Here is a 20,068-nt window from a genome sequence, read left to right as displayed (position 1 = left end):
TTTTTTTACTGTGTTCAAATTTCTCAGAGGTCATATTCATAAGATGGTTACCTGTAAAATGCGAAACGAAATCGAAAGGAAACGAAATCTACCGAAGCAAAACGAAACCTACCGAAACGGGTACTCTTATTTCATACGACATGCCTGCTGTTGTAGGCACGGTGAAATAAATACAGTACGTATACTTTGGAGTATTTCTAAGAATTCATAATTTTTATGAATGTACACTATACACGTACAAAGATTTATTTTCAATTTTTAAACATTAAATCATGCATGTGCTTTAGTTATGATATTACAGCTTGGAGATAATGAATTTGTTTAAAATGTGACGTTGCTTTGCCACAATTTATGACGTTACAAGTGTAACGTAAAGTGACACCAGTACCGTGCGCTTAGTGATTACGCTCCCACCCCCCCCCCTTCTTACATTTCAGCTATGTATCCGTTTCCTGTTCTATTACTAGAATTCTCTTGCTTATCTAGACCCAGAATTTTTTATTATTTTTTTTTTTATTATTATTTTGAGCAGGGTCTTGTGTATCACAATCATCATCTTATGTTGTTTTTTTTAAAGGAAATTATTCAAGTCGCGTAATGGTATATCAAAATTGATTCAGACATCTCAAGTCTTTGCTATTATCTACCACTATCTAACATCTGAAATAGTAAAGTTGGGAAGAAGTTTCGAATTTAAATTAACGGGAAAATTAAATTACTTTTATTCATACAGTGAATCTAATTTACTTTTCAGATATTTAAATTACATCTTTTAGTCGATTTTTACGAGATGATATTGACCATCGTTAAAGTCTTTTTGGGAAGCATATTGTATTTACTATATGCAATTCAAAGTTTTCAGCATGTAAACCCAACTTCAACATCTAAAAAAATCCTTTATTTTATGTATATCGTAATATTAATGAGAGCATATCTATTTCATTAAGCTATAACAATTTAACAGCACATATTTGATTCTTTTTTGTAACTTTTTTTTTTATAACATGTACCTCTTTATAGCAATAATAACAAATTTCATTTATTATTATCTTCAATATTGCATGGGTTTGCTTCATTCTATATTTATTCAAAAGCTTCTACATGAGAGGAAAAAAGATTCCGGTCGATGAAATCCGGAAACAGGAGGGGGAAAATTCTATACGAGGGCGGTTTTTCCGCCATGGGGAAAATTCTATACTGACTTTGTACGTAGGGGGAAATTATATGCTGGGGCGTTTTTTCCCCCTATAGGGGAAGATCTATCCAGGGCTCGTTTTTCTGGGGGGGGGGGGGGGGGGGGGGTCTATGCGGGGAGGAAGTCTATGCTACAACACCGGTATAACAGAATTTACTTGATCAGTCAGAAGGGACGATGTAAATCTGCTTTTTCTTTGTTTAAGACATATATTGGGAATATATTTTTAAATATCGGCCGAATCTCGGCCAAGATTGATACATGTAGTTTCAAAACAAAATTTTATCAGAAATATTAGGATTCACAAATAATACACAAAAGTACAATTCATAGTAAAAATGTGAATATGTAAAATCTTCTTATACAGTATAAATCCACGATTAATATACTATTAGTACAAATGTACAATCTATACAGTATACATGAACAATCTATAGTACAAGCGTACAATTTACATATCTATATAGTACAAAGTACAATTTACAAATTAGTACTAATGTTCACACTATATAGTGTACCGGTTTTGTCTTGTACTAAATCGGTTGCACATTAATCTATCCCAGTACGATCTCAATAACCTGATTCAGATCCAGTTTTTTAATAGAAGACGAAAACAATTACATTGTATATATAAGTCAATCTATAGGTATTTTGATCATGATTTGATATCATTCTGTGAATTTCAATTATGTACCATTGACAACTCCAATTGATCGTAAATTGTTTACGTCCCTCTCGAGAATATTTCCCTCATATGGAGACGTCTCGACAACTTCAACGCTCCATTTGATGGGTTTTTTTTTTTTAGTAAGATGGTGGCTACAGAAGAATGTCGACACGATGCCATACTCCAATCTGAATCAAATAAGATCTTCTCTAACGGTATATACTCTCCAGTGTAACGGTTAGAGAAGATCTTAATCAGACTGCCATGTACTCGAGTTTATATTTCATCAATATACCATGATACTGCTGTGCAACAAAGTTTTAATTAGTACGAATGCTTTCCAAAAACGTACATTGTCGCGACTTGTTGTTTTCCAAATTGTTTTCCTTTTACTGTTTTGATGTGACATATAAATCCGTTACAAACATTTAAAAGGATGACACATGTCAAAACATACTGGGTATTTACAAACAAAATTACATAAACAGAGACCTTGAAACAAAGAAGACGCGATTACATCCACGCTGGATATAAAATGGCGAAATCGATACCAAAAAAAAAAAAAAAAAAAAAAAAAAAGCCCAACAACAACACATATCTACAGTGTTTCTTTACCAAGTATGACATTCAAAATGCTACACTGATCGCAATTTAATCTTTGCTACTATTTTAGATCGAATTCTTTATATTTGCCCCCGAAATAAACTATTACACGTGAATATCCAGTTTTCTGTACAAATCAATACTTCACTTTTTACCCCCCCCCCCCCCCAATATTTATACGAAATGATTATACACTTAATAAAGAGACGTACGATCCGTCTTCCATTTACTGATTTAGAGAACTTTTGGTTAGAAATACGAAATAAGGCCAATTGATTCTTCAATATCCATGGACGTCGATGGGCAGTTAACAAAAAGCAAACATATATACCCATAGGACAGAAACAGCATGGAAAAGTCACCAGTCACAGGACAGACAGTAAAAGAGAAATCATCACCGTCACAGGACAGACAGTAAAAGAGAAATCATCACTGTCACAGGACAGACAGTAAAAGAGAAAGCATCACCGTCACAGGACAGACAGTAAAAGAGAAATCATCACCGTCACAGGACAGACAGTAAAAGAGAAATCATGATTATCACAGGACAGACAGTAAAAGAGAAATCATAACCGTCACAAGACAGACAGTAAAAGAGAAATCATCACCATCACAGGACAGACAGTAAAAGAGAAAGCATCACCGTCACAGGACAAACAGTAAAAGAGAAATCATCACCGTCACAGGACAGACAGTAAAAGAGGAAGCATCACCGTCACAGGACAAACAGTAAAAGAGAAAGCATCACTGTCACAGGACAGACAGTAAAAGAGAAAGCATCACTGTCACAGGACAGACAGTAAAAGAGAAAACATCACCGTCACACCATCACAGGACAGACAGTAAAAGAGAAAGCATCACTGTCACAGGACAGACAGTAAAAGAGAAATCATCACCGTCACACCATCACAGGACAGACAGTAAAAGAGAAAGCATCACTGTCACAGGACAGACAGTAAAAGAGAAATCATCACTGTCACAGAACAGACAGTAAAAGAGAAAGCATCACTGTCACAGGACAGACAGTAAAAGAGAAAGCATCACTGTCACAGGACAGACAGTAAAAGAGAAATCATCACTGTCACAGGACAGACAGTAAAAGAGAAATCATCACCGTCACAGGACAAACAGTAAAAGAGAAAGCATCACCGTCACAGGACAGACAGTAAAAGAGAAAGCATCACTATAACAAGACAGACAGTAAAAAAGAAATCATCACTATCACAGGACAGACAGTAAAAGAGAAATCATCACTATCACAGGACAGACAGTAAAAGAGAAATAATCACCGTCACAGGACAGACAGTAAAAGATAAATAATCACTATCACAGGACAGACAGTAACAGAGAAATCATCACCGTCACACCATCACAGGACAGACAGTAAAAGAGAAATCATCTACGTCACAGGACAGACAGTAAAAGAGAAATCATCACCGTCACAGGACAGACAGTAAAAGCATCACTGTCACAGGACAGACAGTAAAAGAGAAAGCATCACTATCACAGGACAGACAGTAAAAGAGAAAGCATCACTGTCACAGGACAGACAGTAAAAGAGAAAGCATCACTGTCACAGGACAGACAGTAAAAGAGAAAACATCACCGTCACACCATCACAGGACAGACAGTAAAAGAGAAATCATCTACGTCACAGGACAGACAGTAAAAGAGAAATCATCACCGTCACAGGACAGACAGTAAAAGCATCACTGTCACAGGACAGACAGTAAAAGAGAAAGCATCACTGGCACAGGACAGACAGTAAAAGAGAAATCATTACCGTCACATAACAGACTGTAATAGAGAAATCATCACCGTCACAGGACAGACAGTAAAAGAGAAATCATCACTGTCACAGGACAGACAGTAAAAGAGAAAGCATCACCGTCACAGGACAGACAGTAAAAGAGAAATTATCATCGTCACAGGACAGACAGTAAAAGAGAAAGCATCACTATCACAGGACAGACAGTAAAAGAGAAAGCATCACTGTCACAGGACAGACAGTAAAATAGAAAGCATCACTGTCACAGGACAGACAGTAAAAGAGAAAACATCACCGTCACACCATCACAGGACAGACAGTAAAAGAGAAAGCATCACTGTCACAGGACAGACAGTAAAAGAGAAATCATCACTGTCACAGAACAGACAGTAAAAGAGAAAGCATCACTGTCAAAGGACAGACAGTAAAAGAGAAAGCATCACTGTCACAGGACAGACAGTAAAAGAGAAAACATCACCGTCACACCATCACAGGACAGACAGTAAAAGAGAAATCATCACTGTCACAGGACAGACAGTAAAAGAAAAATCATCACCGTCACAGGACAGACAGTAAAAGAGAAATCATCACCGTCACAGGACAGACAGTAAAAGAGAAATCATCACCGTCACACCATCACAGGACAGACAGTAACAGAGAAATCATCACCGTCACACCATCACAGGACAGACAGTAAAAGAGAAATCATCATTATCACAGGACTGACAGTAAAAGAGAAATCATCACTGTCACAGGACAGACAGTAAGAGAAATCATCACCATCACAGGACAGACAGTAAAAGAGAAAGCATCACCGTCACAGGACAGACAGTAAAAGAGAAATCATGATTATCACAGGACAGACAGTAAAAGAGAAATCATAACCGTCACAAGACAGACAGTAAAAGAGAAATCATCACTGTCACAGGACAGACAGTAAAAGAGAAATCATGATTATCACAGGACAGACAGTAAAAGAGAAAGCATCACTGTCACAGGACAGACAGTAACAGAGAAATCATAACCGTCACAGGACAGACAGTAAAAGAGAAATCATAACCGTCACAAGACAGACAGTAAAAGAGAAATCATCACTGTCACAGGACAGACAGTAAAAGAGAAATCATGATTATCACAGGACAGACAGTAAAAGAGAAATCATAACCGTCACAAGACAGACAGTAAAAGAGAAATCATCACCGTCACAGGACAGACAGTAAAAGAGAAATCATGATTATCACAGGACAGACAGTAAAAGAGAAATCATAACCGTCACATGACAGACAGTAAAAGAGAAATCATCACCGTCACAGGACAAACAGTAAAAGAGAAATCATCACCATCACAGGACAGACAGTAACAGAGAAATCATAACCGTCACAGGACAGACAGTAAAAGAGAAAGCATCACTGTCACAGGACAGACAGTAAAAGAGAAATCATCACCGTTACAGGACAAACAGTAAAAGAGAAATCATCACCATCACAGGACAGACAGTAACAGAGAAATCATAACCGTCACAGGACAGACAGTAAAAGAGAAAGCATCACTGTCACAGGACAGACAGTAAAAGAGAAAGCATCACTGTCACAGGACAGACAGTAAAAGAGAAATCATCACTGTCACAGGACAGACAGTAAAAGAGAAATCATCACCGTCACAGGACAAACAGTAAAAGAGAAAGCATCACCGTCACAGGACAGACAGTAAAAGAGAAAGCATCACTATAACAAGACAGACAGTAAAAGAGAAATAATCACCGTCACAGGACAGACAGTAAAAGATAAATAATCACTATCACAGGACAGACAGTAACAGAGAAATCATCACCGTCACACCATCACAGGACAGACAGTAAAAGAGAAATCATCACCGTCACAGGACAAACAGTAAAAGAGAAATCATTACTATCACAGGACAGACAGTAAAAGAGAAAGCATCATTGTCACAGGACAAACAGTAAAAGAGAAATCATTACTATCACAGGACAGACAGTAACAGAGAAATCATAACCGTCACAGGACAGACAGTAAAAGAGAAATCATCACTGTCACAAGACAGACAGTAAAAGAGAAATCATCACTGTCACAGGACAGACAGTAAAAGAGAAATCATCACTGTCACAAGACAGACAGTAAAAGAGAAATCATCACTGTCACAGGACAGACAGTAAAACAGATACATCACAGCCATGAAGCAGAGAGAAGAGGTATACTTCGTTTTGCAATTGTAGTTCGTTTTCTAAAACTAGAAGGTCGTCAGATTTATTTGATATACCACGATTTAAATGTTATTACAGAATAGTCAACTGCCATTTTACAACAAATTAAGATTGCTGGAGCTACATCTAATTATACATTCAAAAATCATAGCTTTCAAACTAAACAGTACATTTCCATTACCAAAAGTATTTGCAACATTGTATCAGTTTTTTTGGCAAAGTGTGGTACTGATAATTTACGAATTGGGAGAAAACTGGACGATATAAAGGGAAGATGTGGGATAGTCCTTGTTCTCTCTGTTCACTGAATTCCGTGGGAGATGGAATTCATTTTTGATCTATTATCCCACACTTGTTAAATTTGGAGAAAAATTAATTTGCCAGCTAAGGATACACATCTTCGTCAGATTCCATGACAATTTAAATTCCCAAATGTACACCCAGGTTTTATTATTATGATAGCATGTGCCAAACAAAGCCTCACTCTAACAGCTATACAAAAATCGATTTAAGAACAGAAATGGCTGGGTTGCTTTAGAATATGTTATCTATCATAGAGACAGCAGCACATGGATCCAGAAGAAATGAAAATAAAGTACTTGTGGCAGAGAATCAATTATGTAATGCTTTTAAGAAGTCTACCCTAGAAATGCCTCAGATTTTCCTATGCATTTAAAAAGCCAGATTATGTAGGTAACCTTTTTTACAAAACAAACTAGAAAAATGACAAATGTAATGTAGATTAAAAAAACAACTCAGAAGCACTTTTAAAATGTCACATGTATATCGTTAATGTTTTTATAACATCTATAATATACAAGGTCTGAAAAATGTTAAGTAAAAGCTGTGAGAGGAGTTGGTTACACAAAGTAGGTACCATACTTAAAAAATGACAAAGTTCAAGTATATGTAAATTTTTTGAAGAACCAAAAAGACACATCCACAACTGCTTCCATAACAGCTGTACAAGGTCTGAAGAATGTCAAATAAATGCTGTAAGAGGAGTTGATTACAAAAGATAAGTACCGTCTATTCAAGACATGCTTAAAATATGACAAAGTTCAACTAGACGTAAATTTTAAAAAAAAAATGTCTTATCACTTTCAAAACGACACGTGCACTTCTTCAATGTGTCCATAATAACTGTACAAAGTTTGAGGAATGTCAAGTTAGAGGTATGAGAGGAGTTGATTACACAAAGTAGGTACTGTCTATTCAAAGCTTGCTTAAAATTACGAAGTTAAACTACTGTACATGCAAATTTTTATACAAATATCTTATCACTTTCAAAAAGACACATGCCCATCTTCCCTGCCTGGAAATGGGATCCTTCTCGAGGTAGCAGATGGAAATTGGGTACCTTACGGCCCCAAATTAAATCACAAGGTCTTGGAGGAGACAAAGCCCCTTAATGCACAGCATACATGTATATGGTCCACCGGAGAGTGGATACGGCCTGGTGCCTGCAATCCTAGTCCCCAGCTATGGGAAAATAGCACCACTAAATAACATCACTACCTTGTGGTAGACTTGGGAAAGTCAAAGGGAGTAAACCCCAACAAAAAATCAAAGAAGATTCTACAACCACTGCCTGGTGGATGTCTTGGGAGAGACAAAGGCTATGGGAACATATACAGAAAGAAAATCCGGCTAAATTGCGGTCGTTAGCAATGGATTGCAATCGTCTAAGGGAAAGAAACCTGAATCACATGACAAATTGTTTCCCGGTCACATGACAAACTGATTCTTGTCGGCTGAGAAACTATTGCCCGATTAGCAGATTAGGCAATAAAACAATTATTTCATGTCTATTTGGGAAAACAGTCAAAACTATTGCCCCTCAGTAGTGGCGAAGACCTGGGACACTGTTGTCCTCAGCCTCTGACAACAGTCTTTCGGGTCATCGCCACTTCCTCGGGACAATAGTTTTGACTGTTTCCCAAGTAGACATGAAATAATTGTATACCGTTTTCTGATTTTAATCAGCAGAGAAAGGTACAAAAAATGAGCAGGGGTGAAACAGTTCATCACTTGACCTACATGTACTATTACCCAATCACGTGACAAACTGTTTCCCCGTCATGTGAAGAACTGTTTCCCTGTCATGTGATGAACTGTTTCCCGGTCACATGATGAACTGTGTCCCAATCACGTGACAAACTGTTTCCCGATCACGTGACGAACTGTTTCCCGGTCACATGATGAACTGTGTCCCAATCATGTGACAAACTGTTTCCCAGTCACATCAGAAACTAGTACCTTACTAGCAGATTTGGTTATAAAACATGGACCCCTGGACATACCAGAGGTGGGATCAAGTGCCTAGGGGGAGTAATCATATACTGTTGACCAGTCACACCTGCCATGAGCCATATATCTTGATCAGGTAAATGGAGTAATCCGTAGTGCAGGGTCTGATAAATACTGATTGTAGATCATGTATACATATAGATGTAATTACTTATTATATATTCAGGCCTCTAGCAAAGCATACTTTGCATGGAATTTTTCATATTTTTATTAACAAGAATAAAGAAACAAAATCTAAGAAGCCCTTCCACCCCCTTTTTACCTATGGGCCTGATTTTACTGCCTGTTTTACCTAAAATGTTTTAAGTGGTCAACTTAGCTACATGTACAGTGTGAAGTGAATAAAAAAAATTACCTTGCAATAACACAGAAAGCAAAGAAAAATTCCAAATGAGGAAGAATTTATTGCACTAATCTTTCAATTGCACTGTATCTGTTGTTCGTTGTGAATAGTAAATCTGGCGGTTCATTCCGAGTTGTTGTTCATTGCGCATAGTAAATCTGGCTGTTCATTCCGAGTTGTTGTTCATTGCGCATAGTAAATCTGGCAGTTCATTCCAAGCTGTTGTCCATTGCGCATAGTAAATCTGGCAGTTCATTCCGAGTTGTTGTTCATTGCACATAGTAAATCTGGCGGTTCATTCCGACCTGTTGTTCATTGCGCATAGTAAATCTAGCGGTTCATTCCGACCTGTTGTCCATTGCGCATAGTAAATCTGGCGGTTCATTCCGAGCTGTTGTTCATTGCGCATAGTAAATCTGGCGGTTCATTCCGAGCTGTTGTCCATTGCGCATAGTAAATCTGGCGGTTCATTCCGAGCTGTTGTTCATTGCGCATAGTAAATCTGACGGTTCATTCCGAGTTGTTGTTCATTGCGCATAGTAAATCTGGCGGTTCATTCCGACCTGTTGTTCATTGCGCATAGTAAATCTGGCGGTTCATTCCGACCTGTTGTCCATTGCGCATAGTAAATCTGGCGGTTCATTCCGAGCTGTTGTTCATTGTGCATAGTAAATCTGGCAGTTCATTCCGGAATGTTGGTTTCTAAGCAGCGACGCTGTCATATCACCCAGGGTATGTAAATTAGATTCGTTGTGAAAAACCACCACAGACACATACACCTTGTCAGGAAACGGGGCCTCCAGAAGCCTCTCTCTGATGTTTTCAATATCTCTTCCTCTATCTGATCTGTTGATTTCCATCAAGACTACGACTGTCTTGTTGGCCAGAAAAGAACAGTTAGAACATTCGTTATTATGTGTTTGAATAGAACTATCACAAAAATTGGAAGCACTTTCCTTCTTACAGTCAGGCAATGACCCGTTACTCTGTCTGTCACAATCATCTTCAAAATGATTTGATGTAATTTTCTTCATTAACACACGTATGTTAGAAATCCGGGTTGCTTTGTTCGACTCTGAGCTCCCTAGTGGCAAAAAGAAGATGAATCCAGAATCTCTGCAGAGTGGAGATTTTTCAGATGACACCTTAAATTCAGAAAAGAATTTTCAGAAATTTTAAGAATGTCAATTGTCGACAAACCGTAGCTTTCAAAAGCTGCATCATTTTGACATGCATACACTGGTGTATGTTACATTGATAAATGATGAAGCACATCAAAGATCAGGCATATTAAAGCCAATCAAATTATACAGACAAAGATCAGGCGTATTAAAGCCAATCAAATTATACAGAGGTATACAATGTCAAAAATTGTGAAGAACTCCGAAATCTTTACATGTCCAGATAAATGTTTTTCAAAGTTTTTGCCTTTGATTGTAATGTAGCCATTTCCTCATGAACAACTACAGTTTTGAACATTGCATGTACAAATCTTGTACATCTATTTTTTAATGCCTAGAAATTCCGACAGAAATAAAAGTAGAATGTAAATATAAGAAATAAATTTTTATTTCTAAAATACATGAGCATATGAACTGCAATGCTTCACATCGGCGTACGAACGAGCTTCATGAAGCAGCCCATACCTTCATGTATTTTCAAAACTGAAATTTATTTCTAAAATAAATCATGATCTGCTTTACTTTCACAAAAGTCAGGAACACTTCCACAAAATGAAGAATTCCCTTGGGACACTTTTAAATTTCTATAGCGTCTGACTTTGTTTATATGCATACAGCCATCAACTCAGACATACAGTCACATCCCTACTTCCATAAAATACCCTAGCTCACAGAAATATGTTGTAGCCCCATTTATCTCCAATCCCGGGGTTTTGACACAATCTGAGCAAACTCTCATATCATACTATATACATAAAGCTCGGATTGTGTCTAAACCTAGTGTCTCTAATCATACTGTTTTGCAATACCTATCTTTATTATATACCCATTAATGTATCGTTCTTTGATACTGTGGATTTCACAGCGTGTGATCCGTGGATCACCACACTGTGGTTTTCTGATTCCGTATCAGTATCCTCTGAAACTGATGCCGTCACAATGCATCAACGCAACGTTATTTGTGGAAATATTGGCCGCGTCACAAAACAAAACTGCGTACACAAAACATAATTTCATGGTATGTCTGTGTTTCTGATAATTTGGATTACATTTAGTATCTTATAAATGTGGATTTAAAATGCAGAAGGGGGTATATAATAAATTTATCATTACTACAGTAACTTGATCCGAAGAGTTGGATCACGTCTCGTTGACAGGCGCGGATCATCAGATCAAACTCGACGCTTCGCATCTCGTGTGATCTGATGATCCGAGCCTGTCAACTCGACGTGATCCGACTCTTCGGATCAAGTTACTGTAGTAATAATATATATGTATTGTGTGTGTTGATAGAATTAATAAGTTAGTATATTGTTGTATTTACCATTAGATTTTCACTGTTGAGACTGGCCACTATACTTTCTCGATAACGTGGACTCCCCTCTTCAATAAAAACCGATGACAGATTTTCTACAATATGAGACATTAAAAACTACTCAGTCTATCCTTAAACAAGTCACAGTAATCACATTTTATGATAAACAAAAACTCTTCCTAATCAACATTTACATTCATTTATCTTCACAAAGTTTGGGATTAAAATTCCCATAAAAGCTCTGGCATTCCGCAGTTTGTTTTTGTTGTTGTTGTATATTTTAAAAAAATCCAGTAAATTCACAAGACAATGTAAGTGTGTCTGAATACAAACTGTTACTAATGACTAGATTTACAAATGTACAAATAAATGATATTTGATGTTTACAAATTGATCCCTGTCAATACACGTACACTTCTATAAACACCATTAATATCAAAACGGCGGAGCACAACAAACACTTAATTGTTTGTTAATTACCTGTTAGTATTCCCTCCGCAGCAAATATATCTTTTCTGTATGTTACCTATCAAATGTGTCAAGGAGAAGTGAAAAGAATGGCAATTTCTAAAATTCAACAGGGCAGCTTAATTCTTTAATATTCATGAATATCCTTTTTATTATTTACAGTACATTACATGATGATTAAATTAAGTGATATATTATGAGTTTTAAAGGAGAATGAATAAACAAAAACTGACACCATAGCATGGAGTTAAACTCAACTTTGATCTCTGCATGAGCTTCAAAAATTGTGGCCTCACGCTCATCATTTTGTAGTTAGCATTTATGTTTGATGTACAGGAGTAAAGAAAATATTCAAACATTGAATGTGTTTTCACTATATGACCTATACATACCATTACCCCTAGTGGCAGATCCAGAGGGGGATTTCAGGGGTCAGACCCACCCACCTATTCAGAACATTTTGCTAAAAAAGGTAAAAATAATGCATTTTTAAGGGTGACCCCCCCCCCTTCTTGGAAAACCAAAATTAATGGTAGAACCTTCCCCTTTTTTAAAACTTCCTGAATCTGCCCCTGTACCCTATTTCCGATTTCGCAGTACATTTAATCATATGCATCAGATAAGGATCATTGAGACTAAGAATATAATTCAGCTTGTCAGTTTTATAGCCTCTATTAAAGTTTGGTCTACCAGAGAGAGATATTTCACTTCCACTTTCTGTTCACATCTGAGATCTGAGCCACACCCACCAGAGAGAGATATTTCACTTCTGAGGTATGAGCCACACCCACCTTCCACAGATTGTCCAGTCCTTCCACCAGACTCGCCTTGGTCCCTGTGTATTTGGATGCCAAATGTAGACACTCTGTTCCAAACTCAAAGTCATATTCAGTAGCCTAAAATAAAAACCATTTTAACCTCAACAATTTCTATTTTTATCTAACTAACAAGTGATGACAGACAGACAGACAGACATGCAATGGAGAGACACACTGTGCTATACCATAATACAACCCTTCTATGACGGATGTATAAAAACCAAGTGTGATCATTTTCAGGAAGGAGTTATCTTTCTTTGTTCACAATGTCTCTGCTGAATAAATCACACTTCAAAAACTATCAAAGTATTGAATGCAACGATTAAATGGTAGTTTCCTTGACCAAAAAAAAAAAAAAAATAAAAATTAAAAAACCCAGAGAGATGGAGCAGAATCAGATGTCAATCTTTTCAAACACAATTTATATAAGATTATAATACTTCTTATTACCAGCCCATCAGTTATCGCGCTTTATATAAGATTATAATACTGTCAGAGTTATCACACTTTATATAAGCTTACAATTGACAAAACTTTGCCACATCAATTTAATATCACATGTATATTAAAAGCACTATGAAATCATTGTTTTACATGGCGTCTCGGTTTCCTGATAATTCATGGTCATTACACATCCATCAATTTATGAACACGATGAAATAAAACATGACACATGTACGTGTATTATTGTTTGATTGGCTTATAGCCAGCCAGTTGCAGATTTAGTGGAGTGCATTTCTAAAAGTTTTGTATTAATTGTTAGTGAAATTATACTTTAATGAACTCAAATCAAAGGAAATCAATAGCGTTAAGATCAACTTACATGAGGCAAACGCCACTGGTATGAAATGTTGGTGAATTTATATTTAGCAACTCTGAAACCCCTCACAATAAATTCTTTTCATACAGTATTTAAAAGTTGAAATGATCTCACCATTAGCATGTAACCAATCTGCGACCCTGTGAAGAATAGAAAATTTGAATAACAAAAATAAAGCCCCCCCCCCCTTCCCTCCATCCCTGAATTTCACAGTAGAAAATGTGCACCTTTTCATAAGCAGTGTTGATGATATCAAAGTGAAACCCTTGGGGCATCTCACTGGCGAGGTATTTAGTTCTGTCTAGAGATTCTGACAAGAAGCCATCACTGTCCTTCGCTATCACAGTGGAGGTCAGAGGTCGTGTGATTCCTGCAGCCTGCAAACAAATAGCAGATGACAATGCGATACTTTGCACACCATAAATCATAAATACAGTGCACCAATATGAAAATTAATCAATTAAACACTTACATCATGACTTAATTAAAAATTAGTCTGATTAAAATATGTAAACAATAAAAGTCACTCTGTAAAAGCATTTAAAGCAAGCATTAAGTTTGCGAGTCCAAGACAATTTGAGTTCAACATATTAGATTTATTAATATGTAGATCAGTGAACAAATACAACACCCACTTACTCCATACAATTTAGCAGCTTTAGCCACATTCATCACAACAGACTCGTCTGCTAAAACCCTGACAATGTCATGAATTAGAAGAACGTCATTTCCTCGGCATACTGAAATTTATAAGCAGGAAACATTTTCACTTTACAATTTACAAAGAGCAATGGATATAAACAATTACTGCTTAAAACAAATACATTTTTATACTGGAAATTACTCATTCTTCTAGAAATACCTGTACCAGCAGCATTAGATATAATTTCATCCTAACCATCCTCTTTTTTTTTGTAACAAGATGAATGCAGCACACTAGTACTGTGACTGTTTTACACTTTGGCTGAAGGCCAGGGGGTGGGCGTGTCATCAAAATTTGTATCTAGTTGAGGAAATTATTTCTAAATGAGCATACCCTATATTTTTTTAACATTTCTTCGTCATCTCACTTTGGAAAACATACATTCATGTACTGTAAGTAGCTCTTTAAATTCATCTCAGGCGAGCTTCATTACCTTTATCTAACGATGCTGCGTACTATGTTTGTTAAAAAATAGCAAGACTTTATAATTAAGAAGATTATGAAAACCACATTCCAATGCAACTGTTAGTTTATAACAGACTGAGGTTTTAAGTTAAATGACGGATGACGAGCCACAGTCAACTGCAATGGCAAAGTAGAATGGTAAAAAACAACACTGCCAAACGTAAATATTTCATGACATATTTTAACAATAATAAAGTGCACCAACACAGCACATGATACATCTGTCAGGATGACAACTAGCTAGTAACCTTAATCATTAATTATGTAGGCCATTGTTTGACCCCCATGCACTCAAAGAAGACACGAGATGGAAAGCACATCAGATCACCAGAATGTTAACGGGGCACTAGTGTTTAAATGGCACAAGATATTTGTGAAGGGAATGACAGAAGAACCGAAAATGGGAAGGCCATCAAAAAAATAAAATAAAAACAGCATAATCCTGAAGGTAAATAACGTCATGTAATGGATGAAGATGAAGTTTGTGCGCCGACAGCTATGATCATGTTTTTTATTTGCGTTCTACGTCATTATGAAAAAATATATTATGAAACTTTGTGAACAAATCTCCAAAAATGATGCTTTTAAATAACAAAAGAAAATTAATTTTCTTTTCTAACGAATAAACGAGTTAATAACATTGTCAATCTGATTAAAATAAGATCTTTGATCCACTCCGTTATTGTTATGTCGCTAACGGAGCGTATCAAAGATCTTATTTTAATCAGATGGTAACATTGTCTATGACTTTTCAGGACAACCCTCGTATGAAACGCAATGAAATAAAATACTGATAGTAGCATTACACAGGGAATAAGAAGTCACTGTCTTCAGATTTGAGGTAATTAATTCTGATTTATCAGTGGCACATATCGTCTAATGCAATGCATTGCTGACAAAGCTCAGGTTGTGAAGATCATTAAATCTGCATTAACGACCTCATACCTGAAGACAGAGTCTAGTTATTCCCTTTATGACAAACATTCATACATTTTTGATGACAGTTAAACTTTAATCAGAAAATCTCAGTGGATTCCTTCACTCAGGTAAAAAACAATTCTTCTTGTCAAAATATACCTACTGAAGTATAGAAAATTATTGATGACAGTCTCTAGATCAGTCAAGCACTCTAGTGTGACCGATTTTCAGAGTACACCCACCATTTCTGAGGGCCTTCACTCCATTGTATATGGACCTATGCCTCGTTTTGCCACCAGCTGCCACCCTGACCCTGGTGAGATGGTTCTCCTCCAATAGCTGCTGCACACAGGATATATCACTAGGGGCCACAACCACCACTACAGCTTGTACCCAGGGCAATCTGTACACAGAAAAGTACGCATACTGAATGTACATAATCACCACTACAGACTGTACCCAGGGCAATCTGTACACAGAAAAGTACGCATACTGAATGTACATAATCACCACTACAGACTGTACCCAGGGCAATCTGTACACAGGAAAGTACACATACTAAATGTACATAATCACCACTACAGACTGTACCCAGGGCAATCTGTACACAGGAAAGTACACATACTGAATGTACATAAACATGCATTAACACATCAAGTACATCAATAAAACTTAGGAGACCACACTGACACAGAATCTCATTAGTGGTCAGTCTGTGTGTGTTCTTAATACCGAATGAACAATACCGAATGAACACAAAATTTGTGATAGTAAAATGAACACACAATTTGTGATAGTAAATGAACACACAATTTGTGATGGCAAATGAACATACAATTTGTGATGGCAAATGAACATACAATTTGTGATACCTTATTTAACTTTCATTTACCAGTCTCAATGCTGAAGTTTCTTCTTTCTTTTACTGTTGATTTTGTAACTGATACTTAAATCAACAGAGGCAATAAACATTCATTGTCACATCATTAAGTCAATAATTGGCTTGAGCAGTTGAAATTATAATTTTATAGAGATTACATATACAGTACGAGTTAGTTTTGCGTATCACAAATTTTGAGAAAATACCCCAAAATATGTCATATTTTATTTGCTTAGTTTTTGGTTTGCGAATCTCCCAAGTTACAAATTGATTGACACTTGACGGGTTTCAAGTTTGTACAGAACAGACATTACTGTAAGTTACACGTGTTGTCACTCAACAAGTTAAACTGGTGCCTGTACAGAGTGATAACGCCTGACTACCGTTTAACTTAAAGATAATTTGTACTACACCAATGGTGACGAGTTTCTACTCACTCAGATATTCTTATATTGTAAGAAACGGTACACAATTGGTGTAAATTTTGTGCGAATTTCATTGTTTGCGATTTAAAAATACTCGCAAAGAACACGAAAATTGGATTGTTGCTGAAAAAACCATTATCCTGGTATCTACATGTATCAGTTTTCTGCCAGCACAGAGCCTATATATGCCACTGGTTATCTTGTAATCTGCTTCATTGCTAGAATGTGCCCAGAGGTTCATCATATCAGGACAGTTTTCGTGTTTAATTCTAGCATGTGTATTTGCATGCACATGTTATTGGTAACAGGATAAAAATATGTTAAAGTCTTTCATATAATCATGGCAAATGCATGTTAATTTTAGAGATATATTAGTTAAAAGACTTCTATCAGTTCAATTCAAAACACTGCAAATTCTCATACCTTTATTTGTACGAATTTCTACATATTGGTGCACTTCTTAGTATAAAGTAGCATTTCAATGAAATGAGCTTCAGTACTTAAGGACAAAGAAATATCCTTGTGTCATCAACAACAAATGACCTTCGGCAAGGACAAAGAAATACCCTTATGTCATCAACAAATGACCTTCAACAAGGACAAAGAGATATCCTTATGTCATCAACAACAAATGACCTTCAGTAAGGACAAAGAGATATCCTTATGTCATCAACAACAAATGACCTTCGGCAAGGACAAAGAGATATCCTTATGTCATCAACAACAAATGACCTTCAGCAAGGACAAAGAGATATCCTTATGTCATCAACAACAAATGGCCTTCAGCAAGGACAAAGAGATATCCTTATGTCATCAACAACAAATGACCTTCAGTAAGGACAAAGAGATATCCTTATGTCATCAACAACAAATGACCTTCAGTAAGGACAAAGAGATATCCTTATGTCATCAACAACAAATGACCTTCAGCAAGGACAAAGAGATATCCTTATGTCATCAACAACAAATGGCCTTCAGCAAGGACAAAGAGATATCCTTATGTCATCAACAACAAATGACCTTCAGCAAGGACAAAGAGATATCCTTATGTCATCAACAACAAATGACCTTCAGCAAGGACAAAGAGATATCCTTATGTCATCAACAACAAATAACCTTCAGCAAGGACAAAGAAATATCCTTATATCATCAGCAACCTATGTGTCCAGTGTAAGCATCTTATCTTTCACTGTTGGAAATGATATAGTCAAGACAAGACTTGAGTACATATACATGTACTTATTTCCACAAGTGACCTTGATATTGTCCAATGACCTTTGGATATGAACAGGACACATCCATAAGATATTAACCAACAATTGTGCCAAGTGTGACTGTCTTTCACTTTTTTGTTCTAATTGCCAAAACTATACATATATGTATTCAAAATGATTTTCCAAATTGTCCTTGACCAAATCACCTTGATTTGGGTTCACTAAATGACCCACATCATATTACACATACCTTTAGCATAAAGTATAAAAGTATCTCAACTTTCTCTACTGTAAAATTTTACTTGGAAAAAAATTCCATCCTTTTCTTTTTCTAAAAGTGAACTTCACTGTCATAATGACCTTGTCAATGACAAAGATTTGACAGGCAAGATCCATTTGGCATATATATTACATCACATTGAATGAAAGCTAAAATTTTATAAATTCAAAATAAACATGTAGAGTGCCAAAATCCATTGAGAGTTAAATGAGAGTCACCATCAACAGAACAATATTTACATGAGGCCACTAATTACCTGTGGAAAGCATGCACTGTGTAGAGGAAGAGAGGTTTGTCCTTGATACATGTGTACTGTTTTGGTGTCGGTGATCCAAATCTTAAACCAACCCCACTTCCTGGTAACACAACAAACACAGGGAAATCCATACTGCCTAAAATCCAGTCAGTGTAATTATGTGTCCCCAGTCCGTGTAATTATGTGTCTCTGATCCAGTCAGTGTAATTATGTGTCTCTGATCCAGTCAGTGTAATTATGTGTCCCTGATCCAGTCAGTGTAATTATGTGTCTCTGATCCAGTCAGTGTAATTATGTATCCCTGATCCAGTCAGTGTATTTCTGTGTCCCTGATCCAGTCAGTTCAATAACATGTTTTTGATCCACTTAATTGTATGTCCTTGACCCTGTTAACTATGTGTCCCTGATTCAGTGAATTACATGACCTGATCCAGTCAATTAGGGATCTCTGGTCCAGTCAATTAGGTGTTCCTGATCTAGTCAATTGCGGTCTCAGAGAAGTGAAAAAGGGATCACCACTGAAAAAAAACAAGGCAATTCTGTAAACCAAATTTCAAACTGACCCACTACTTTGCATTTAAACAAAAACTGTGCCTAAACAAATTAGGCCATTTTGGCTACAATGTTCATTTATGGCCTTTGAGTCCATCTGAGTACTACTTTTCTCCCTCTTTACGCACTTGAAGACATCAACCCAGGATCTTTCTCCACTGGCAGGCATTTTCACCTGTCAGTTCCAGGGGCTGGTCTACTGCATCAAATGTAGGAGGGTAAAAAATGCAATGGACCAGACCGGAATTTGAACCCAGGCTCTTGAATCTCTAGTCAGGTGCTCTACCAACTGAGGTAACAGCCCCCCCCCCCCCCCCCCCCCCCCCTGGATATTTTCACGTGCCAATGTCTTATATTTATTAGATAAGAGCACTGATAGACCCTAACATAGGAATATATAAAAAAGATAATTTAATATAGGCTATATAGAGTCTACAGTACTTGTAAACAACCTAGCTAGTTCATTGAAGAAACTACAGATTTATATGATCTTGCGATTTTTTTTTTTATATTGATCAAAACTGGATTCAGACCATTTAACGAATAATTCAAACAAACAAAAAACAACAACTAAAAACCACAATCATCATTGAAAACAAAAGAAAATCAAAGTGTATCTTAATGGTACCTTCTAACCTTAGACCGCTATAGTAAATTTAGAAGCCT

The 20,068-nt window shown here is 36.6% G+C and overlaps 1 protein-coding gene across 2 annotated transcripts; it reads right to left on the bottom strand.

Annotated features, from left to right (window-relative positions):
• Positions 1-9,148: 9,148 nt before the first annotated feature.
• On the bottom strand, positions 9,149-20,060 carry LOC125647618 (D-ribitol-5-phosphate cytidylyltransferase-like). Of its 2 annotated transcripts, none has more exons than XM_048874369.2 (9): positions 20,031-20,060; positions 18,851-19,368; positions 16,038-16,198; positions 14,349-14,449; positions 13,937-14,086; positions 12,863-12,967; positions 12,084-12,129; positions 11,613-11,698; positions 9,149-10,252 (listed from the first exon to the last, which is right to left on the bottom strand). In XM_048874369.2, exons 2-9 carry the CDS (start codon positions 18,979-18,981, stop codon positions 9,764-9,766), a joined length of 1,269 nt encoding a protein of 422 aa, XP_048730326.1. In that variant the 5' UTR covers positions 18,982-19,368; positions 20,031-20,060; the 3' UTR covers positions 9,149-9,763. The 2 variants fall into 2 exon arrangements, with proteins under 2 accessions (XP_048730326.1, XP_048730327.1); XM_048874370.2 differs by having other exon boundaries at positions 20,039-20,060.
• Positions 20,061-20,068: the final 8 nt, after the last annotated feature.

Source organism: Ostrea edulis, chromosome 6 (assembly GCF_947568905.1).
Source record: "Ostrea edulis chromosome 6, xbOstEdul1.1, whole genome shotgun sequence".
Classification (NCBI taxonomy): Eukaryota; Metazoa; Mollusca; class Bivalvia; order Ostreida; family Ostreidae; genus Ostrea; species Ostrea edulis.
The sequence above is the reverse complement of the archived record's forward strand: the minus strand, read 5'-3'. Positions and strand labels throughout refer to the sequence as shown.